This window comes from Triticum urartu, chromosome 4 (assembly GCF_003073215.2).
Source record: "Triticum urartu cultivar G1812 chromosome 4, Tu2.1, whole genome shotgun sequence".
Classification (NCBI taxonomy): Eukaryota; Viridiplantae; Streptophyta; class Magnoliopsida; order Poales; family Poaceae; genus Triticum; species Triticum urartu.
In genome coordinates, this window is record NC_053025.1 from 13838298 (window position 1) to 13862213 (window position 23916).

Consider the following 23916-nt stretch of genomic DNA (forward strand, 5'->3'; position numbering starts at 1 on the left):
CTTTTTTCCTTCTTATTCATGAAACACTCGCTTTCAACTATAGCATGAACCACCTCGCCAATCTAATGTCGTGTTGTACTCATCTGCGAACGTTTCGAAAACCGTCAACATGTGGACATCCTGCAAAGGATGGTCGTCATCCATCTTGGTGAACGCTAGGTCGTCCATGTCGCGGGCGCATGGTGTCCGTTGTCCATGCTGCCAAGTGGTGCTCGACCATGTCGCTGAGAGCCTGTTGATTGTCCTTGCCGACGAGCGCTTTTAAAATGATTCAACGCGATGAACTGCTTGCTTAATTAATTACATAAATAATTAACAACCTACCTAATTCTTCGCACGCCTGATTAACTGCCAACCAAATCGACTAATTACCCGTCTAATTGGAAAAAATCTCTACTTCTAATTATCTGTAGGCATAATTAAGTGTCTACCTAAACCATTAGTTACATTAATGACTTGGTTTCAAAATTGATTGGATGCAAAAAATAATTTCTATTTAAATGGACCTAATTATTTGCATACATAATTAACCATCTAGTTAATTAATTACATTAATGGTTTTATTTCCAAATTGATTCAGCGCTCGATTTACAAAATATTATCGCATGAATGGCTGCTACGAATGATGACGACTACCAAGTATTTTAGGACACATTTCCTTAACCAATTTCTTGACATTTAGTGGACACACTTGATTTGAGAATGTAGTATGTGTGTTTCTGTGTATTAATGACAAGAAATATAATATGACCGTGTCCACGAACACATGTACGTGGTGGTATGACGACACGCCTCCTGTCATGGCCGTCCTTGACATCGTGATGCACGCCGTGGCATTCTCGAGTATCACGCAAGTGTTAGGCCCGGCCACGACATCCTCCATCGTATCGCGCATGGCGTCATCCGTAGGGGCGCGTAGATGCGTACACCCACAAGTAAAATATATGTTCTTTTGTTGTTTAGGAAACTTGTGATAGTCAATTAATAGTGGAGATAATAATAATGATATAGTGCGCAGAATTAATGGTTTGTTATTTAGGAATATCTCATTTTGTTTTGGAAGGTTATCGAGGAAAATATTACGTCTATATTTTAGGAAGATAATCTCAAATATATGGTGCGAGTTCTGAATTGTTAATTACCTATTTATTTACGTGATTGAAATGAATCAGAACCTAAACTACAGATTCCATAAAGGGATTTGTTTACAATGCGTTACAGATTCTGTTACAAAAATCCCGTTACAGATTCCATAATAAATTAGTTAGGTCCATAACGGGATTTGTTTACAATGCGTTAAGATTTACGTGTTAGTTTTCTTAATAAAGAAATGCACTGATATAGGAATCGATTGATTCGAGTAAGGAAAGATAGATCCGTGATCTTTTGTATGTTAGGAAATTACTGGTTTGCAAGGAAAGAGTGAAGAGAAAAAGAACCAATGCGACCACGTATAGATTCCATAATAAATTAATTAGGTCCATAACGGGATTTGTTTACAATGTGTTAAAATTTACGTGTTAGTTTTCTTAATAAAGAAATGCACTGATGTAGGGAGCGATTGATTCGGGTAAGGAAAGATAGATTCATGATCTTTTGTATGTTAGGACATTATTGGTTTGCAAGGAAAGAGTAGAGAGAAAAAGAACCAGTACGAGGGGGTGGTGGGAGGCGGGACGAATAAAAACCGGATAAAATTGGAAGGTGGGAGGGGGCGAGTAAAAACCGACGAAAAAAACCAACGAAATTAGGAGGTGGGAGGGAGGACGAAAAAAACCCAGGAGAGGTGGGAGGAGGACGAAAATAAACCGTACGAGGCTACCAACTGCTTCATTAGGAGTAGAGATAAAGCGGACGATAAATCACTGAATCGGGAGATTTTTTGAACAATGTACAACCAATGCCATACACCTCAATATTCTTTCCGAAGCCAGCCAGCTACCAGACTCATCTTCGTTGTGCCACCATGGCTTCACTTGCAATGGAAAACATAGAGAAACTCAACCACTAAAGTACCTACAAGACATTTAGAAGACCAGACCTCATTTAACCCGCGCAATAGTAGGCCACCACGTGCCACAAAGATTGGCAAAAATGGGGCATCACCCTGGTATAGGCAAGTGGTCGGTCAGTATCGTGAGACCAAGCCGATGATCTTGCTCACAAAGTCTCAGAAGAAGAGGTTGTTGAACAAGACGATGGTTTCCCCAACGATGCACATCGAGCAACACCGACGGACAACAAAAGAAACAACATGCCTTCATGAGAAGAACATCGGCCGCCACCGCCACCTCCTAGCACACCGGGGGTTGCGGGGCGGGCTGATCCGGGGGAGAAACACGTACGTAGCGGCGCAAGATCTGGGAGTAGTGTCCAGGAGGATCCGGGTTAAGACTTAAGAATAAGCAAAGATAAATGAATGGGGCGATCCACCATTGGACAATGGATGAAGATCCGGTCGACATATATAATTCGTAAACGGAAGAGCAATGCTACATCTACGTAAGAAATGTTATGTGATTGATAGAGGCTTACTAACAGTATCGTAGATGTGACCCTAAAAAAACAGTATCGTAGGTGTAGGGTTCCTGTTGGTTATATTCCACCTCCGCCGTTAGGTTAATCACCCGTGCGGTAGAAGCTCTCGGACATGTAGGAGTAGATTCCAAGGAGAAAACCTCCTCCAACTCCAAGTATCTAGTCCAAGCACAGCCTCCATCACGCATGCATGCAGCTTTGCCAGCACTTGACCACCATCATGCCTATTTAAGCTTGCACTCTTGGCGTGAACAATCCTACTACCAGACTCTCTCTCTCTCTCACACAGAGAGAGAGAGGTTCCAACCAAGCCGACCGACCATGCCGCAGACGACCATAGCGGCCAAGGAGGTGGAGAAGGTGGTCACCGCCGACGAAGAGACAACAGATATCGTCGTCCATAGGGTGCCGTACGGGGACCCGCCAGCGGTCCGGGCGCTGGACACGAGCGAGCTTGGCACGTGGTCCCTGTACCGCGCCCTCATCGGCGAGTTCACGGCCTCCCTCATCCTCCTCTACGTGAGCATCGCCACCGTCATCGGGTACAGGAACCAGTCCTCCGCCGCCGACGAGCGGTGCACCGGCGTCGGCTACCTCGGCGTCGCCTGGTCCTTCGGCGCCACCGTCTCCGTCCTCGTCTACTCCACCAGCGGCGTCTCAGGCAGGCACACCTAGCAACATACAGATACGTGCAAGTTGTTGCGACGGTTGATTATATTTCGCCTCCCGCCCCGGCCGTGTGCAATGCAGGTGGGCACATAAACCCGGCGGTGACGTTCGCGCTCTTCATGGCCGGGAAGGTGACGCTGGTGCGCGCGGTGCTGTACGTGGCGGCGCAGTGCCTCGGCGCCGTCGTCGGCGTGGGCGTCGTCAAGGGGATCATGAAGCACCCCTACGACGACCTGGGGGGCGGCGCCAACGCGGTGGCCGGGGGGTACTCGCTCGGGGCGGCCCTTGGCGCGGAGACCTTGGGCACCTTCGTCCTCGCCTACGCCGTCTTCTCCGCCACCGACCCCAAGCGCACCGCCCGCGACGCCTTCGTCCCCGTACGTACCAGACGCCTTCTCCTCTCACTCACTCACTCTCAGCTAGCTAGCTAGCTCGTGGTGATCACGGCCGGAAGTGCCTATATACTATGTATATGATGGTTTGTCGTCGATTAACTGCATGCAGCTGGTGGCGGCGCTCCCGATCGGCATGGCGGTGTTCGTGGTGCACCTGGCCACCATCCCGATCACCGGCACGGGCATCAACCCGGCGAGGAGCCTGGGCGCCGCCGTGCTGTACAACCAGCACGAAACCTGGAAGCAACACGTACGTACGTGGGACCCATTAATTGCTGTTGTTAGAAAATTAATGAGATTAAAATAAAGTGTCCCTTTGATGATCTGCATGCAGTGGATCTTCTGGGTCGGGCCTTTCACCGGCGCGGCCATGGCGGCGTTCTACCACAAGATCGTGCTGCGCGACGGGGCTGTGGTGAAGGAGTCGCTGGCGGCGATGGGCTCCTTCAAGAGGAACAGCTCCACTGCTTGAAGATCGATCGTGGAGATCGAGGAGACCATGCATGCGCATGCGTATAACAGTACGTACTATTGCTTCGTCGCTACAAGTGGGTCCCATGCCATGTCGGTGCCACTTCAGCCGTATACGATGCTATATGTGTCGACGCATTTTACGTCTACGAATGAGATTAGCACTGTATTTACGCGTTCGTGCCAAGTTTTAGAATCGGTTTGACATATTTTTCAAGTTCAGACACTAGAGTGAACATCCATAATAAGTTTAATCATCATTGGTGTATTTACCTCTTTTTCATCCGTGTAATGAGAATAAAAACTTGTTGGTCCCTTTTACTACCTCTCTTGGCCCTGTAACGTACGGAATCTTGCTATAGTACCGTTGGTTAATTAAGCGTGTCTTGATGTGTGTTGTTTGTTAACATGTGAGATCACTGCTGCAGGATGCAAATAGTTTTAAATTACTTTCACTGACATAGTTTTAAACCGCCGTCTTATGTGAAGGTGTGCGATAGGGGGTCCACCGCACAAGACCCAGACTAATCATCTGCGATTGCTCCTCAGACCACACACGAAGACACTAAAGTGCACGTGTGTGATCGGGAGAGCTATCTGGGACAAGCTGTATGAGACTTGCTAAACATCCCACACAATTTGCTTAAACAAAATGTTTGCATTAGTATGGTATATCATGCACGATGCGGCCTAAAAACACTTGTGCGATAGCTAGGGCTATCTATCACCCGCGCTTTTCAAACGCTTGCGGCTGGCAACATATCGCAAACAGTTGTCTAGGAGACTAGGACGGCATCACGATCTGCAAATCCACCAGATTACCCTCCCTATAGGGTTTTTTAGCGTGTAACAAGGGCACTCCCGAGAGATATCGGGACCGTGAGATGTTAAGTTAATCAGCGGAGGAAAAAATGGTCAAATGATAGCGAGAATTCAGATGTTTGGGCCTTTCACCGTCTGAGCCCAGTTTGGAAGCCCGCGTATCGTGTATGGATGTGGAGCCCTACCCTACCTTGCCTAAAAAAAAAGAACATCCGCGCAACTGCGACCAGCACGAATCGCAACCGCGAGTAAAATGGAGGGGCGCCCCCGCGGCGGCGGCGGCGGCGGCCGGACGGCGATGGACTACTCGCTGGCGGCGCTGAAGCTGTTGGCCTCGCAGCTGGCGGGCTCCACCACGGCCCCCTCCTCCGAGGACTCCTCCCCGGCGCAGATGCTCTTCGGCATCCGCTTCCAGCGCGCCTGGATCCAGGTCCCCGACCCCGACCCATCCCACATCTTCTCCCCGCCATTCCCCGTTCCCCTGCTCGGAGCCCTGACGACTTGCAGCGGCAGGCAGGGCGTGATCGTGCGCGTGGACTACAGCACCGGCGACAACGGGAGCCTGTTCGTGGATGACGGCTCCTGCGTCACCGAGTTCATGCTCCGGTCCGAGGATGCCAAGGGCCAGCCCTGGCGCCCAGGTTCTCCCAACCTTCTTCGATCCCCTCTGCTTATGCTCCGTTTCTTAGATATGTTGTTTCTGAAGATCAACTTTGCCTGTGCGACATAATCAAATTGCACGTGTTGTTTTGCTGCTGTAGTGCTGTTGATGCGAAACTGCTTGCAAAAATAAGTGTGGAAAACCTAGAAATTACCACAAGACAAGATGCCCCATGAGTTAAATTAATTATCAGACCTGGCAAAGTGGTACATACAGTAGTATTTTTATTGTTTGCATTTTGCAATGCTTTTACTCTGTTCGTGCTCTGCTTCTTTTTCAGGCTAGTTCATGATTTGTTTACTGACGGCCCTATCTTATGCTGTAGGGATGTATGTGCTGATTATTGGGGCATATATTGCGCCAGAGTCTACCGAAAATCTGCCAGCGGTCAAGGTTCCATCTCCCTCCCTTACACTCTTTGCCCATCCTTGTCTGCTTACATTCATATCTGTATCCATATACTGAAATTTTGAGGTTTTCTGTTGGTGCTTTCTATATTGTTTGAGGTGAAGTTCAGTTTTGAAACCATTTGAATACTTGAGCCAACACCTGGAGTTCCAGGCTGCCTGTCTAATGATTATGCAAATAGAAAGAATAATAGTAATGTCTGCTCGTAGTACACTAGTACTCATGTACAGTTTAGTAGTCTCACTCGTGGGAGTGGACGAGGCGTTCATCCTTTTAACTTCAACAACACTCATGATTTTGGGCCAAAAATTACAGTTTTTGTCTTAAGTGCACACTTCAGCAGTTGCTTACTGTTTGTATGCTCAGTGCTTACCACACCTGAGATTTCACAGAGAAGCCGTTATATCTTGCATCACGGTGCATGCTGTCAGATACATCTCTTACCTCCTGGATTTGATCGTCGCAGGTGCACAAGATAGTGGATCTCTCGACGCAGCCGGACCGTGAAGCGATGTGGTACATGGAAGTCGCTGAGGCTTACAACTTCTTCTACGAGGCCGATGCCTATGGTGTCGGCTCACCGTCATGAGCACTCTTAACTCCTTGCTCCCTCCTGATGATTCGTGTCAGTGTAGCACTCTTAGCATTGCTGCCACTCTGTACCCGTGCTCGTTACCTTGTTGTAGATCGCCCGCTGGTAACTCAGAGAGGCCCTTTTGGTGCTTCGAATTGTTTTAGGGTTATCTCAGATGAACGTAGGAGCACGTCCAAATTCCAACAGCGAGAAATTTGACTGGAATCTCTCAACATTTTCATGCGACTGATTCGTGACATCTCCTGCAGTCTCGTGTAGTCGTGTTGGGCCGCCGCTAGTGGTTCTGTTGATGACTTAACTTAATGTCTCATGCATCAGGATTCGCCCTGGTTGCATCAATTTGGTGAACACGTTATGGTTTGAGTTCACTACACTTATGAGATCAGTAATTTGGGAAAAGAAACCTAGTATCAAATCGGGCGTCCCTGGAAATATTTTTGTTGTCAGACCCAATCGTTTCATTAATATTTAGCAAACTAATCTATAAGACTCTTGCAAAAACTATTTCAATTAATACTAGATTTTGACTGTAAGTCTGAAGCAAACATTTTTTTAGCAACTGGCAGGAGCTCTCCCTTTTTTCATATAAGAACAAGAAGATAATTGACCTGTTTATAAAAGGAAAATTGGCCAAAAACTAATACATACCCACACACACGCCAGCCCCGAGGTTGCGCCCCAAGCGAACTGACTACTTTGCCGCCCAAGCAACTGGATATGACACCCTATCAAACGACCCAGAGCTACCGCTCTGGCATACAAACCTCAAGAACACACGCACCGGCCTCGAGGTTGTGTACCAGATGAGCTGATGACTCTATCACCCAGGCAACTAGAGTCGACACCCTACTACATGATTCGGAGCCGCTGCTTTGTCTTCCACACCAACCACGAGGCCGCATGTCTGATAGAAGACCATACCTCTAAGGTGATGGTATCGAAAACCGCCAGTGTCCTCGGTAGGGTGGAGAGCACGACTGGATGTACCAGAAGGGATCACACACGAGGTTTTTACCTAGGTTCGGGCCGTCATGGCTTGAGGTAACACCCTATCTCTTGCTTTGCTTTTGATTAATGGTAAAAACGCCTCGTGTGAGGGGTGTTACAGATAGGATGTGGTAATAGCTACCGAGGTGTTGATGATAAGTCAGATGATCCTCGATCTACTTAGCGGTAGGCTTTACAGATTTCCTAATCGACCCCGACTCAGAGTTGACCAAAGGAACCTTGGCTTGCATGCCAAGATGATGACTATCCTCCCCGGTATAATGTATCGTCAGTAGCTCCTCCGAACTTGTCTGAAGTTTTGGAATCAGTCCTCCTCGAAGACGAAATACAGGCGGGCTCCTCTTGTGTTATGTGATTGGATCAACCCGGCTTCTGGTTCGTCTACCTTCAATAGTGGCACTTGCAAATTTTTGAACAGTTACTTCACACAAGACTTTATAACACATTGAGTGTGATCGAAACGCCACAATCAATATTCTCCTCCGCTCTTTGTTGGGACGATAACTATTGGGATATTCACATGAAGGTTCTACACAACTTTGTGTGTCTTGTAGGCTGCCAGGGAGGAACCTAAATAATAACGACAACATAATACTTTATATGAAAATACCGACAACATACTAACGATGTAATCTCTCAGTAATTCATAAAGAACCAATGCAACTATAACACATAAATATAAACTTAATTACGAAAATGAAAAATATCATAATAATATCTTATTATTGTCTCCTGTGCATATTTTCAACAAGGATAGCTTGATACTTCTAGTATATTTTGAAGTAATATACTATGTTTTGCGGAACCCAAGCTTGCCTATGCCAGTAGCCGAGTGGTCGGAGCACATCGAAGCCTCCTAACCATCCCGGATTTCACACCTTCCATCTTATTAAGAAACCACAGGGTGTTGCTCTAGTTGTTGTTTTTACGCTTGTCTAACTCAACCATGCCCTGGAAAAGTAAAAAAAATGACACATCTGACAGCCGGGGCATCAGTGCATCAAGGAAAGGCTAAACTAAACGACAGTCTCAGCTAAGGTGGAAAGTGGAAGTGAACAATCCGAAATATCCGATATTCATATTTGAGAAAACGCCTGTATCAATCAAATCAGACAAAAAAAAAGCCACCTGGATAAGGCCACCATTTGTTGTAGCCCTGGTTGAACGTCCCGAACACAAACGACGCGCGCGCGCATCAACAGTCGTCTTCGCGGGCGCGTATACGGCCGACGGGATTTCTCTACCACATTTCCCTCTCCCGCGCTCGCTGTCGCCGGAGAAGAAGAAGAAGGATAGCTCGGTGACGACGTGACGGCGACGGCGACGGGACCACCAGCTGTCGACAAGCCGTGGAATGAGCTCACCAACTCACTCCCCGGAGGCCCCGCCGGCCAGTTGGTACGTGCGGACGACAAAGGAGCAATCGCCAGCCCCCGACCCGCCTGCGCCGTCGGATCGGGCGTCGGACGGCCCGGATGCCCCTCCGCGGGAGGCCGGACAGCCACCAGCCCAACCACTGGATAGCATTTCCCTCTTCCCGCCTCCCCCTCCGCCCTCCACCTCGCCATTGCCGTCGCCCTCCGAGCCGGCCCAAAAAAACACGGGGCGGGTGCGCTTCATGCCCCCGCGGAGCGCGCGCCCATGGCGTCCGTGCCCGCCTCCTGCCCGCGCCCGCCGCAGGCCGCCGTCCGCCACCTCCTCCCGCTGCCGCTCCAGCTCCAGCTCGTCTGCCGCCTGCGGAGGCTGCCGCTCCCGCAGCTAGGCCTCTCCGCCGCCGCGCGGAGGGGAGAGGCGCTCCCGCGGGCCGCGGAGGGGGGCGACGGGCGGGCCGCGGCCAAGGAGGAGGAGGTGGATGAGGAGGACGAGGAGGAGGATGTGGGAGGGAGGGAGGCGGGCGAGGACGACGGGGCTCGGGAGGCGGAGGGCGCGGGGGCGGCGAGGGGCTCCGGGCGGTTCGCCGCCGACTACATCTCGCTTGGCATCAGGGAGCCCGTCTACGAGGTAGGTCCCCGGCCAACTCCGGCCGGCCAGAAATTGAATTGTTGCAATCACACATTGCCATTGCCACATGAAAATCATCATCATCCACCAGGAATGCCCACATCTGCTCTGAAACACTACCTCCATGCCCTCTTCCTGCAAAATTGTTCTGAAAGTGTTTCAGACTGCCACAGTCTGTAAAAACAAGCATTCCGTGCCTCTAGTCTAGAAGGAAATACAGTAATTTGGTCATTCTGAATTTCTGACCACAAATATTTTTTCTTGAGCACGCATCAAAAGCGTGTCATTGCGTGTCGTGACCGAAAAATATGAAGGAGCAGTGTGTACTTTTGTTCTCCTATAGTTCAAATCAAGAGTTGGTATGCTAGTTTGATGACATGTTTTCCGAAAGGGTGGGTGGGCTTGGGATGGGGTATGCACAATACAAGGTTTGGAGCTTACCATCATGCAAGATGCAAACTAAACCCCACCTCACCATCGAAACTCTACTCAGGTGGTAGAAGTGAAAGCTAATGGAAGCGTGTCTACCGAAAAAATAAGCCGCCGGCAGCTACTGAAATCAAGTGGTATGTAAAATCAGTGTGTTTCCAATGCTCTGTACTACAACGCATTAACTTCATCATGTTCACCAATCATACTTGCTCGAACTCTCCATATGATTGCATAAACTCCATATACCACTACTACACATTACTTTGATTTTGGCTGGTTATAATTGTAAAATATTCTTGATACGGATGCTTAACATTCTTCTTTGTTGTTTTTAAGTGCTTGCACGTGATCTCATTTTACTCTTGTGCTGCCAGGCCTCCGCCTACGAGATACAAGAAGCGTTGACCCGTCACTATGGCTAATGAATTCAATGCCTTCCCTGCTGGTAACAGGAAACTTTCCAATATTTAACTATATAGGTCTCCCTCTGTTTGCTGTATTCTTGTCCTCTGCATCTTTTCAGTTGTAAAAACAATAGATGCCGGGCGACAGACGACCTACTCCTAAGACAGCATAATTGTTTCCTTTTCTCCAAAAGTCAAAACCACCTGGTGTCTTTATAGTAGATCATGGATTTCACAAATACATGTACTTTAACAGATTGGAAAATAAGAAAATAAAGTTAAGTTCACTGCAATTTCTGTCAGACTCATAACATCAGCTGAAGTTGTGCTTAGTTATATGTTTCAGGAACCTTCACTATGACTGATTAAATGCTAATAGGCACTACTTGATTGCTTTGTATAAAAGATGGCTATATGACGGTTTATATGTAGCATGTAAACTCGTGTTTCACCATTTATTGTAGGTACGTGAACAGGCCATATTACTCAACCTTGGTTCCTTGCGAGCAATTGCTATGCATGAACGTGTCCTTATATTCAATTATAACAGGTCAGTTTGTATGTTTGTTCAGAAAAAGACCTACTGGCATTGGTGAACTTGTCATCGTTTGTGCTACAAACTTATCAGTTATTTTCTCTAACATGAGTAGCCCAGGAGGAAAGGTCTTTTTAGAGCTATTACGACCTCGGTTAAATCCAAGGAACATCAATGGTGGGCCTGCAATGCCTTTTCAACTTGAGGTAATAAATATATAGATACTATATTCATCTGCATTTGCAGTCTAAATGGTGTTAATTTGACAACGTGTTGCCTTGGCTATATGTTTTCTTCACTACCTATATCCTTAGAAAATAGAAACTTGGGAAGTTTTCTGTCTCTTGAGGTTTACTGATTTGAACTCACCCAGTATTTGGGAGCCTCAGCATTCGTAAAAGAGCTGCTTATTTCTGTTCATATCTATATCATATTTTTCCCAATGAATCATGTCGAACAGTTAAGTATTTTTAATTTAAAAGTAGCATAGCATCGTTACAAGTTGATTGTTCATCCTGAGTCCCCTTATCCAGTAAGTCGAATCTTGAAGAATAACTATACGGATATCATCCATGGTTTCCTAAATTCTTTATGGTTGTAGTGTACCCGTTTAATCTTCTTACATTCAGTTCAGTTAATAAAGTGGTAATAAGACATGATCTATTGTGGCCTTTCCATTTGAATTTGACAATATTTCATGCCATGCTTGCATTTTTCACAGAATTTGGGAGTACCGGTCTGTCAGACATTGGAGCGAGATGATATAATCTTTCATTGTGTTTTCATTATGTTCAGGTTGTTGAAGCTGCATTGCTTTCTAGAATACAAAGGCTGGAACGAAGATTAATGCATGTTGAACCTCGTGTGAGTACCTGAAAAGTCATGTCTCCTTAAGGTGTCTATGGTCTTCACATCAGTTGATATGCTTGTACAGAACCATATACGATGTTGTTCGCTTTCTTGGCGCACATTCATTTTAAGGGTAATCTGTAGTCTGTTCCTCAATAGATAACTTCGATCACTTCTGGACTGTTGTTCCCTTTCCCTATTTCCTAGTTTAGCTTACACAATTTCATGCCGTGCCTTAACACCTGAGAGCCTTTTGGTCTCTTACAAGTGTCCAACTCCGGTGCAAATCCTCCTCCCTATAATACCTCTGCCAACTGAACTCGCCGGATGACTGCTACTTGCTAGCAATCAGTTTCAGCCGTCTAGTTGCCTGACCATAGTACTAAGTATTCTTTTGTAAATTGCCAGCAAGCTGAGATAGGACAAGTGCTATGTTGCTCACTGGGGCCCTGTTTGAACTTAATACCGTATCTGTGGTCAGGTCGCTGACTCTGCATCTTATTTTACACCCAAACAGTAGGGAAGAGCCTTGCCATGCTGGCTCTGCAGTTTCATTGTGATGAACTGGCGATCTTGTTATGGTGGAATGGAAAGTAGTGAAACACCTTAGGATAAGTTTTCCTTTTATTCCCTATGGACTGAAGCAAAGCCACTACTCCTCACGTTGTGATGGTTTAATATGACGCAAATTGATCAGAGACCGTCAATCAAGCAGCTGCATTTATGACAAATGCATCCTATTGTAATACCTAAAAAAGATAGTTAACATTGTTCTGGGTATCTGGGATTTCATCTCAGGTGGCTACATTGCTTGAAGTTCTACCAAATCGGTTGACAGGTGATGTTTTGGAGCAGCTTCGTCTAAGCAAACAATCATTGGTATTACAGCTGCCCTGAGAATCATCTCCTAGATTCATTTGGTAAATTAATTTAATTTTGCTTCTATATTCATCTGTCAAGGTCGAGCTGGGTTCACGGGCAGGTGATCTTAAACAAATGCTCATCGATCTCCTTGAAGATCCCCATGAAATTCGTCGAATATGCATTATGGGGAGAAATTGTACACTAGATAAAGTGAGTGATGATATGGAATGTTCTGTTCCATTAGAAAAGCAAGTTGCCGAAGGTACAGCTGAAATTTATCATTACGACTTTGCATCTTCTGCTCCTTCAGTATGTTACTCTACCATCTAATTACTTGGGCAATATCGTATGAAAAGCAATAGATTAATTTTTTGGATTACGGAGGTAGTTTTAGCTGGCAAAGTACAAATGCATTTGTGATATTTTTATGAAGAAATGAAACAAATGAAAAGGAAGGCCCACTGATGAAGATGAAATGAAAGCAACTGAAAGTATTTTCGTTATGTTTATGTGGAGCAGCTTGGAGTTTTGAGAAGGAATGTTTTTTTTTTAAATTTGGTTATGTGGCTCCGAGTATTTCATCAGTAGTCACCTAATTGGTGTTCACTTGAATTTATTGGCAACTTTTGATCTCAACAGAGGAAGAGGAAGAAATTGAGATGCTATTGGAAAATTACCTTCAAAGGTGAGCTCTGCAACAAATTATTGTGTTTCATGTTGCTTCCTTGTGGTTTGCATTTTCATTAAGGTGTGCATTTTTACTGTCAGATGTGAATCATGCCATGGTCAAGCAGAGAGGCTTCTTGATTCTGCAAGAGAAATGGAAGATTCAATTGCAGTGAACTTAAGGTTTGTGCATTTTGATTAAGTTTGTTTTGGGTTCTACGCATAAGCAAGAATGTCGTGCCTTGAAGAACTGGGTTGAGGTCAATATAAAATGACTTAACCAGTATAAGTTGGTGGCTCCTACGTCTCTGACAACAGATGTATCAAACGATTCTGAGGATTACAGGATCTCGTATTTTGGTGCCGTTAAATATATGTAGCCAACTTGCTCATAAACCATGACATGACGTTTTCCCTTGCCACAGTTCCCGACGACTAGAAGTAAGCAGAGTGGAGTTGCTTCTTCAGGTCGGAACATTTTGCGTCGCTGTAGGAGCATTAATCGCAGGTATACAAATCTGAGCATTTCACAACTTTGGGTACTTTCTTATTCACCAGAAGGTGGTTATTTTCCTACATGGCACTCCTAAACAATGCTGTTTATACCTGGCTAAATCACCGTGTTTCTTCATGTAGGGATATTCGGCATGAACCTCAAATCGTACCTGGAGAACAACACGGTATAGCATCGCACCCCTCAGATTTTATTCCGCTTTCAGTGACAGACACGTGCCGGCACTAGCCGTTGGATTCGTACCCGATGTAGCGTATGCCCGTCTTTTTTGACAGTTGGTTTGTTTTGGAGCAGTGGGCATTTTGGGCGACGACTGGTGGAATAGCAGTGGGAGCAGTAGCCGGGTTTTTCATCATGTACAAGTACCTAAAGGATAGGAAGATATTGTAGACACCATGCACCATATGCGGAATCACCTAGAAATCTAGAACTGTAAATAAAGCGGTTTTGATCTCTTCTGGAGGCACGTATGGATCCATGACATGACATTGTTTTGGTGTGCTGGTGGATGCTTACACATACCAACTTGGGAGAAAGTGTTTTTCTGATACTGATACACACGCCATACCAAGGAGCAAGTATTTTTCTGCTACTTTGCTGGGAATGTCATCCCCTTATTGAGCTGAGAAGGGAAAAAATCTGGAACTTCTATTGATGTTACTGATGATGTTGGAAATTCATGTAACATGTCCAGAATCCATTTTTGCTCCGCCTTGACGGTGTTTTTCTTTTTTTCCTCCTACCGTGCTCATGGTTGCCGTTTTCCTGCTCATGTTTTTCAGAATCTATTTTTCCTATCATCCAAAACCCGCAACAGCGGTACTCTCTTCGCCGCAAAATATATGGAGTCTTTAACTGATAATTATTACTATGTTAGTACATAGTAAATCACAACATGAGTAAATATTTTTGAAAGTGAATCTAGTGACAATTGTGAACACCATTGATTTTGTGACTCGACCTCCCCATTTTTTTATACAAAGACGACACGCGTTTCCCTCTCGAATCTCAATGATACGTTCTCTCAAAACAAAATGATGGGCAAAGGAAGACGAGATTGCGTGTTCCTGCGGGCTCACGGCAGCCGTCGGATCGGCCATCGACGTCGCAGGATTTTTCCCGTAACCGTCACGTCCAGTTCCGCGCAAAGTGCCCCCGAAGCGCGCGGCTGCACGGCTTCTCCGCGCGACACGTATCCACCTAGTAGTACTACATACCATCTCCAACCGCCGATGTCGTCGTCGTCCCCGCGGCCGGCGGCGCAGCGCCGGCGCCTGCACCCGGCCGCCTACCTCTCCGCGGCGGCCGCCCTCCTGGCCCTCGTCGCCGCGGCCTTCTCCCGCGCCCTCGCCCCCCGCTTCCCCAGCCCGCCCGACGCCCGCCGCTGCCGCCCCGACCCCGAGGGCTCCTGGTCCGCCGGCGTCTTCCTCGGCGACTCCCCGTTCGCCCTCAAGCCCATCGAACACGTACCTCAACGGCCCCAATTCCCCCCCTAGGCGCGTCGTCGTCGTCGCTCGTGGCGTTAATTTTGGCTTTCCGTGTGGTTCGCGTGCGTGCAGTGGGGAATCTCGGCGGACGCGGACGCGGGCGCGGCGTGGCCCGTCGCGAATCCGGCGGTGACGTGCGCGGACGTGGCGGAGGCCGGGTCCCCCAGCAGCTTCGTCGCCAGCCCCTTCCTCTTCCTCCAGGTTGGAACTACCAAACATCTGGACACCGAGAGGTGAAATCAGCAGTGGTACTTGTGAATTGTGATTCGTACCCTGCCGGCCATCTTTCATGTGAATTTTGACAACGACCATGATCGATTCCTGTTCTTGCCCTGATGGACGTGAAGCTAAATTCTCCTCAGGGTGATGCCATCTACATGTTTTTCGAGACGAAGAACCCCGTAACATCGCAAGGCGACATTGCCGCTGCCGTGAGCAAGGACGCCGGCGCGACATGGCAGCAGCTGGGCGTGGTGCTAGATGAGGAGTGGCATCTCTCCTACCCATACGTGTTCAGCTACAATAGCAAGGCAAATATCCCACTCGCAGCTGCTTATTTTATTTGTAACCAACAAGTTCATGTTGTAATCATTCTCACATGCGCTTCTTTGCTTGCCTATTGGCTCCACAGGTCTATATGATGCCTGAAAGTAGCAAGAACGGAGATCTCCGGTTGTATCGTGCATTAGATTTCCCCCTTAATTGGACACTGGAAAAGGTCCTTCTGGAGAAGCCACTTGTGGATTCAGTCATCATAAATTTCAGGGGTTCGTATTGGCTCCTTGGGTCAGATTTAAGTTCTTATGGTGCGAAGCAGAATGGAGAGCTCAGTATCTGGTATAGCAGCTCTCCTCTTGCTCCTTGGAATCCACACAGGCATAATACAATCGGTAGCATGGATAACGGGTCGAGTTTTAGAAATGGAGGCAGGCCATTCGTTTATGACGGCGATCTCTATCGTATAGGCAAACAGAGTGGTGGTGTGTCTGGCCATAGTATTAAAGTGTTCAGAGTAGAAATCCTAACAGCAAATGAATACAAGGAAATTGAGGTCCCATTTGTCTTTGACAAGCCCCGCAAGGGTCGAAATGCATGGAACGGTGCACGATCCCATCACCTTGATGTTCAATGGCTTCCATCAAGTCAACTCTGGATTGGGGTAATGGATGGTGATAGAGTGCCCTCAAACGATTCAGTTCACCGCCTGACCATAGGGTACATGTTTTATGGAGTCACTCTGTTACTAGTTCTTCTGCTTGGTGGGCTTATTGGTGCAATTAGATGCACGATACCACTCAGATGGTATGTTCCACATACTGAGAAACGGGGTGACTTGTTACATGGAAAGCAGCAGTTCTTTCTGAAGTATAAGCTAAGCTCGCTGTTTTCCAGTTTGAACAAGTTGGGTTCTCTTCTTGGTGGGAGAATCAACTACAGAACTTGGAAGGGACGGGTTTATGTTGTGCTAGTAATACTAGTCTTAATTTTTCTAACTTGTCTTGGAACTCACTGCATATATGGTGGCAATGGTGCTGAAGAGCCATATCCAATCAAGGGTAGGTACTCGCAGTTCACGCTGTTAACTATGACATATGATGCCCGTCTTTGGAATCTGAAGATGTTTGTGGAGCATTACTCCAAATGTGCATCAGTGAGGGAGATTGTGGTTATCTGGAATAAAGGTCGCCCGCCAGTGCAAAATGAATTGAAGTCGGCTGTTCCTGTCAGGGTCAGAGTTGAAGATAAGAACACTCTGAACAATAGATTCAACATAGATGAAAAAATTCACACAAGAGCTGTTATGGAGCTCGATGATGATATCATGATGGCATGTGACGACTTAGAGCGTGGGTTCAAGGTATGGAGGGAGCACCCTAATAGGATTGTTGGGTACTACCCACGCCTCGCTGAAGGTACTCCACTGGAATACCGCAATGAGAGGTATGCTCGGCAACAAGGAGGTTATAACATGGTACTGACTGGAGCAGCATTCATGGATCATGGCTTGGCCTTTGAGAGGTATTGGAGCAAGAAGGCTGAGGTAGGAAGGAAGATGGTAGACAGTTTCTTCAATTGTGAGGATGTCCTTCTAAATTTTCTGTTTGCAAATGCAAGCTCAATGAGCACGGTGGAGTATGTAAAGCCAGCTTGGGCAATTGATATGTCTAAGTTTTCAGGAGTAGCCATTAGTCGAAACACACAAGCACATTATCATGTTAGGAGCAAATGCCTTGCTAAATTTTCAGAAGTCTATGGGAACTTATCTGCTAAAAGATTCTTTAGCAGTCGAGGTGATGGCTGGGATGTATAGTAACAGAGATAACTGGATACCTTTTTCTTGAGATTTGCATAGTCTGATTGGCTAAGTTTCCAAGTTGGTAGTTCAGGATGATTAGTGCAACACTGAAGTGACCGTTTGCATACAGTTAAGTATATTATCCCATTTCTATACGTCTCCAAAGATAACATATTTTATCGCATCTATGGTCCCACCTGTATATATTACTGGATACACTTTTTACCTTTTCAGTTGTTAATCAGAGTTGTATCGGGTTTGCAAACTGTAATTTGTCACTGTCAGTGTGCATGCAACTGCTACCATGGTTCAGAATGAATAGTTTGTTTTTTCATTTCAGATTACCAGATGTTGTTGGAAATGTTTTACATTTGCCATTTGCAGTCACAAGCTGTATTGCATGAAGAATACTATTGGATAAAAGAGGTATTTCTGTGTCGAAATATCACGCTCCATTCGGATTGGTATATATGTACTTCACATTTTCATGATGTGAACCAATGATCAATAACAATTATGAAGCAGAATCAGCTTCTTTTCCTACTACTTTTCCTTGGTAAATGAACCAAGAAGACTAAATCTACATTTATCAACTTCATCCAAAGGCCGCTTCGTCAACTTATGTATGCCACAGGTTTGATAATAATCAAACAACCATCAAGAATCAGGAAAAGCCACCGCTTGAATCAAAACTTGCAGTTCTTCTTCAGGTAAACCACCACTTCTTGCTGCAACAAGTGCAGTAAAAGGGTCAATGTTTTGATTCTCAATCTAATAATTCTGCTGTAGTTTCAGGATAGATGAGATGTACAGTTAACTTACAATCAAGCAAAGGATGGCGCAGCCGGCAGCCCCAGGGAAAAGTGCATACCAAAGTTGTAAGTGGTGAAACTTCGGACCATCAATAAACAGGAGAGGCAAGCTCGCAGCTGCAGTTATCATAAAAAGAGGTGAGCTCAAAATATTTCTTTGCTGCATTTTGTAGCTGAAAAAAAGAAGGCACATATAAATAAGAGTTAAGTAAGACAAATTCAGTATTTCTGTTGAGGGTTTACCTGGAGGGTGCGAAGAGCCTGTGATGGTCATGAATGCTATGGATGCAGAAAGAGCTGCACCCCTTGCTAGCCATCCGGGCCCGAACAACGAAAGGGCTAGCACACCGATGGCCGCACAACCAATCTGAGCGACGAACATGTTATATTTCTGCAAGAATTTCCACCTGAAAGCGTTAGTATTGGTTATCCAGATCTCTCTTTTCACTGTAAGGCACATGAAAAAACTAGTATAACATGGCCTTTTACTACACTAAAAATTTCAGGAATCATCACAATTTATGGTCTGTTGATGACTTGAGAAATCAATCACAGTGGGCTGAGACTTGAACAAAGTTCATAGTGTTCTAGTAGTATATATGCTTGATACCAACCGCTTATGAGCTTATGGATGGAGCACTTGAAGAATATTAATTTGCATAGTTCATTGGCTGGAAATTTTGTTTCAAAAATTAACATGAACTGATATGTTGAGTTACAGCCACTCTTGTGCATTCTGTAGTTACGAATATACTACTATTCTACCAACTCTCGGAGATGTACCCTAGTAAGAAACGGTTAGATGCATTATGCACATAGATTTTCTTTGAAGGTAATCAGTGCATGCACTAGGTCATTGTAAATCTGCCCTAGGTTGTTCGTAGCTGTGTGTGATACAAATATATAAATAAAAAATTGGTGTTGACTTGTAAGGTAGGAACCTTGGCAGGTGGTGAGTCTGGAGCGGTGAAGAGCACGGCGCAGACGGCCCCCAGTGGTGCAATTGTCAATGACACTCCCTTGAAGGCCATCATTTGGTCCATCCTTCCCAGCACCGCCATCGCCAAGAAGGCGCCTGCATCATCATAATTTCAGCTTGAGCATGACCGGACAATATCTCAAACCGGAGGCCTTATTCCTGATGAAAAATTATTGGTAATACTGCTAATGAAACTCTATGGCTTTGCAAATAAAGATGCTCTCAAATGGTTAAAATCTTTGTGTGGCAAGTGCCATTGAAGAGAGGAAACCCATATCCGGCAACACCTATCTGACACGAACGGCCGGGAAGAGAGCATGAAGATCCGGGAACACCACACCACACCACACCACACACCAGCCAAGCGGAGAGAGAGCATCGAAGCTTAAGAACTCGGACGGACTCACCAGCGGAAGGCCAGAGGACGTCGCTGGCGCTGACGCCGCGGGGCGACGCCGGCGTGACATTGGCCGCCGCCGCGGCGACGACGACGGCCCGTGGCTCTCGTCTCCTCGTCCTCTCGCTTAATAGGCCTGCGGCGTTGCCGGTGGCCTTGCGCGAGAGGAGATGCGCCTGCCTGCTGCTGCCGCCGCCGCCATTGACGTGCAGGAGGAAGACAGGTGAAGAGGAGGGCGCGTGGGACGCCGCTGCCAGACACCGCGATCCTCCTCTTGCCAGGACGTTGCTGCTGGTGCAGCCAATGCCGGGCCGCACTGCCATGCTTTTGTCCCTCTCTCTCCACCCACCCCCTCTCTCTACCCTTCTTCCTGGTTGGTTCCTCTCTCTCTCTCTCCTGGAGGCCCGAGAAGGACAAGGTATTTAAACGAGTAAGATAAGGTGCGAGAGGAGGAGGAGGAGGGGGATGGGGTCGGGGGAGGAAAGATGGATGGCCTCTTGGGTGCGCGAGGAGAGGGAGGGAGACGAGCTGCCGAGAGACTAGTCGGGGGAGAAAGAGCTCTTCGGCGGCGTGGAGAGTCGCTGCCTAGCTAGCTAGAAACGGCGAGATATATATACATACTGACTGTCATGCGTGCGCGCGCTTTTTACTTATCTTATTCCAAGTGGATCTCTCTGGGGCTGGGGCTGGGGCTGGGTCTGAGTAGGCCGCCGATTGGATCGCCGGGAAGGAAGGTCTGGGATCCGCTGGCTGGTAGTACTTGGTCATCGCTCTGGCTCCGCCAACCGATTCCATCCATATGCTAACCGTCCGTTCGTCAGTGGTGGCATATCTCCACGTGCGGTGCGGCACGCATGGGCCAATCGAAATGAAACCCCAGGCGGTTTTCATGCTGGGTTTACCCTTGAAATGGTGACCGCCGGGTCCGTTCGTTCGTTAAATGGCCAGTCCGAGAACGTTCCTAAAGAGATAGTAGTACAATGAAAGGATCTTCTAATAAGTTTCTTTTTACCCCCACGTATAAAATTTGGTCAGAGTCAAACTACACAAAGTTTGATCAAATTTACATCAAGAAATACGAATGTCTATAATACCAAAAAACTGTATAGTATGAAAATATATCGACTTCATATTGTAAATGATGATATTTTCTAATATGAAGTTAGTCAAACTTCTATAAAGTTTGACTTTGACCAAACTTTATATGACTAAAAAGAAATGGAGGAAGCATCTAAATGTAAGACGTCTTTGCAGTTTAACCAAATTAAACTGCAAAAACATCTTACATTCAGGACAGAGCGGTAAAATTTGGGTGGCCGATAGATTGTCTCTGCACTTCTTGCACTACATGTTGGCATGTCCTAGAAGTAAAGACTGATTACCGCAGTAGTATGATGGGGGTAGGTCTGTGGTGATATTTTGGCATGTGCCAAAGCTCAAGCTCAGTACTATTCTGTCGTTGCATTATTGGTTGCATCTGCAACAGAGATGTGGTGATGGCATCGCTGCCTGCCAGCGCCAAGCCTAACATGCGCATTAGTATACCTTTGTTTTTATTATATACTGTATAAAATAAACTATGCACGCAGTTTAACTTTTTATTTTATTAGGGTGCATTATAATTATTTATACTAGGTAAACTGTTGACTAGAACAAATTTGCATGTGCATTTTCGGGGATCCAAAGCCTGACTCCTGTTAAATCAAAGAACCTAATTAAAGCTGTAGCCATTCGAGCTCGAGGGTCCAAGCGAACCACTTGGAAGAAAAAGAATATTGAACAACAGAAGCAGCACAGTGTCAACCTCAAGAGGGCGGCTCTTGGTACCAACCAAAGATCCAGCCACTTTTTGGTTGCTGTGCCTGCCACCCAGTAAACAAGTCCACAAGTCGTCGGCATCCCGTTTACATCGTACCCTGGCGAGCGAGCAACGCCGTCGGTCAGGGTTGGTTCGCACGCAAGTAATTCGAGTATGGTAGATAGTCAAAAGATGAAAGATCGAGCAAGTATAGTGAACGCCGTATCACATCAACTTGGAAATGGAAACTGTTTTTCAAATTTTCAGAAAAGATGTGCACCTTTCCAAACTATAAGGCGCACTTGATTTATATTCACGTTCTCCGCTGTATAGTCTCGACAACAGTTTTCACGTCCTTTATTGTCCGGGCTTCACTGCTCAATCTCGCCCCTCCTTGGCTCTCTAGTGTTTGGCCCTCTTGCCGAGAATCTTCGTTCGACGGCTCCTAGAGCTGCGTTCCAGGGCTTTGTTCGGGAGCACCTGTTCTCCTTCGATGCCCCCTCTAGCTTTGATGTCCCGATCGCTCTGGCTATCCGCCTTCCTTCGGTTCGACTGCTGCAACCTCGGTGCTCACCAGTGCACTCAAATTCCGGATTGGCTCGCCGAGAGCCGATTGTCGCGTCCCCCCTATGGCGATTTCATCTTCCAAAGACATCAGAAACAACTACAAAGATATACTGATCAAGCGTCCATAGATACAATGATCAATTACTTACAAGCAACATAAAATTAAAAGAAACTGAGAAACAACCCCATGCGGCAGATACATGGTGCAATCAAGACATGGCACATGCCAAAGACATCACAAGTAACTGCCAACACAAACTTGAGCTTGATCCGTCGAGATCTTCGTCCGCCGAAGCAGTCATCACCAAAAAAGCAACATTGATCTTGTGGGAGACACCAAAGTAAAAGGAGTAAGCCCTAGTCCACTCCCGAATGATGAAAACCTGGGTACAATGACAACCGTCTTCGTCGCCGAAAAGGCTACAACCTTCTTGTCCCGGATTGAAAGAACGTAGCACTGTCCGTAGTCGGAGTGGTTCTGCAATAACCCGAATGAACACATGACAACAAGGTTATCAGGGAGGGACATCAACAATGAACAATCCACATTACACCACATGAGACTTGTCATTGCAATGGCATGGCCATGCAGAAAACGTGATATAGACCGAACCTCGTGGCGAGATCCGATCCGTCGTTGCGGCCCGACCTTTCACGACACTCCACCACCAATAGCAGTAACCTTTCGCCCGCGCACGCGATGTACACGATGTAGAGGGTTTGAACCTTGCGGCCCAGCACGAGAAAACCAATCTCGACGAAGGTACTCACGCGCAAAACAATTTCCACGAAGAGAAATCGCAACACAGAGGTTTTCTAAAGATCCCTCCAAAACTTGATACGGGTGTCTACCCTAAAAACACATCGTGTCTATTTCATAAAAATATAACCTGCCTTTTACATCCATGCACAATGGCTTTAAATAACTGACTTGAACCTGGCCTAAACCCCTCACGCACGCACTCAACTTTGGAAAGAAAATAAACTAGTATAAAATATAAGAGTCCAATCTTTTTACATCTCAATTGGATTTTCTAGCTAGTTTAACCCTGTACGCCATCTTTCTTTCTGGTGGGCCCCATCCTACATCCTGTAGAGATAAACAACTCCATGCATTAAGTCTCCTGCCCATATCTATCTTGTAAGCCTTCTTGCATGGCAGGAACAAATATAATATACATCGCCGTGCCTTGTATTTGTAGTTACCAAACATACATGATCTCTTTCCTTTTTTGCAACTCCAAAAAAAGACCTTCCATGCAAGAACGCATGCATCACTTTGCTTCATACTAGTCCATCGTATCAACTCCATGCTTGCTCCCCTAGTCAGCCCACGTGTAGTTTCATGATCAACAACAATTAGAGCTTTATCTTGAACAATACCAGTAGCATATTCGACCATAGGTGTAGACTTTGTTTTGTTAGCAGCGACCATCATAAATAAATTACACACGGTCATATCATCCTCTCCCCCTTGCAACGAAACCGTCCTCGGTTTCGAGTCGATTTGTTCAGCAAAATTCTTATCTATAGACTGCACCATGATTGTAGAAATTTTACCAGCTTGAACCTTCTTCTTCGTTGCTTCTCCCTCCTCTTTAATCTTTTCCTGATGTTCTTTCCTCCAAGCAATATAACGCTCCTCACCCATGGGCACGAGCATGCACTTCTTACCCTTCTTAATGGTATATCTGTGTGTTTGACCATCATACACAACATCGTGCTCTTTGTACCATGGCTTGCCCAGC

At 46.3% G+C, this 23916-nt stretch overlaps 5 protein-coding genes across 6 annotated transcripts; 4 read left to right on the plus strand and 1 right to left on the minus strand.

Moving 5' to 3' along the window:
• Nucleotides 1-2844: 2844 nt before the first annotated feature.
• LOC125550270 (probable aquaporin PIP2-7) lies at nucleotides 2845-4089 on the plus strand. The gene is made up of 4 exons (XM_048713230.1): nucleotides 2845-3199; nucleotides 3289-3584; nucleotides 3712-3852; nucleotides 3937-4089. Exons 1-4 carry the CDS (start codon nucleotides 2860-2862, stop codon nucleotides 4072-4074), a joined length of 915 nt encoding a protein of 304 aa, XP_048569187.1. The 5' UTR covers nucleotides 2845-2859; the 3' UTR covers nucleotides 4075-4089.
• A 1000-nt stretch (nucleotides 4090-5089) lies between these two features.
• On the plus strand, nucleotides 5090-6773 carry LOC125550271. Its single transcript, XM_048713232.1, has 4 exons — nucleotides 5090-5325; nucleotides 5413-5536; nucleotides 5882-5949; nucleotides 6431-6773. The coding sequence occupies exons 1-4, from the start codon at nucleotides 5149-5151 to the stop codon at nucleotides 6551-6553; spliced, it is 492 nt and encodes a 163-aa protein (XP_048569189.1). The 5' UTR covers nucleotides 5090-5148; the 3' UTR covers nucleotides 6554-6773.
• A 2333-nt stretch (nucleotides 6774-9106) lies between these two features.
• LOC125550274 (magnesium transporter MRS2-A, chloroplastic) lies at nucleotides 9107-14532 on the plus strand. Its single transcript, XM_048713235.1, has 13 exons — nucleotides 9107-9568; nucleotides 10062-10134; nucleotides 10375-10445; nucleotides 10869-10954; nucleotides 11055-11145; nucleotides 11735-11803; nucleotides 12587-12667; nucleotides 12749-12914; nucleotides 13292-13337; nucleotides 13421-13501; nucleotides 13744-13826; nucleotides 13955-13998; nucleotides 14127-14532. The coding sequence occupies exons 1-13, from the start codon at nucleotides 9209-9211 to the stop codon at nucleotides 14220-14222; spliced, it is 1347 nt and encodes a 448-aa protein (XP_048569192.1). The 5' UTR covers nucleotides 9107-9208; the 3' UTR covers nucleotides 14223-14532.
• Nucleotides 14533-14999: 467 nt separating this feature from the next.
• Nucleotides 15000-18136, plus strand: LOC125550273 (glucosamine inositolphosphorylceramide transferase 1-like). 2 transcript variants are annotated; one of them, XR_007301559.1, is made up of 5 exons: nucleotides 15000-15298; nucleotides 15392-15520; nucleotides 15682-15849; nucleotides 15951-17744; nucleotides 17956-18136. XR_007301559.1 is itself a non-coding variant. In XM_048713234.1 (4 exons), exons 1-4 carry the CDS (start codon nucleotides 15065-15067, stop codon nucleotides 17628-17630), a joined length of 2211 nt encoding a protein of 736 aa, XP_048569191.1. In that variant the 5' UTR covers nucleotides 15000-15064; the 3' UTR covers nucleotides 17631-18136. The 2 variants fall into 2 exon arrangements, 1 of the variants encoding a protein (XP_048569191.1); XM_048713234.1 differs by having other exon boundaries at nucleotides 15951-18136.
• Nucleotides 18045-20348, minus strand: LOC125550275. Its single transcript, XM_048713236.1, has 5 exons — nucleotides 19814-20348; nucleotides 19369-19502; nucleotides 18671-18818; nucleotides 18438-18544; nucleotides 18045-18343 (listed from the first exon to the last, which is right to left on the minus strand). Exons 1-5 carry the CDS (start codon nucleotides 20124-20126, stop codon nucleotides 18302-18304), a joined length of 744 nt encoding a protein of 247 aa, XP_048569193.1. The 5' UTR covers nucleotides 20127-20348; the 3' UTR covers nucleotides 18045-18301.
• Nucleotides 20349-23916: the final 3568 nt, after the last annotated feature.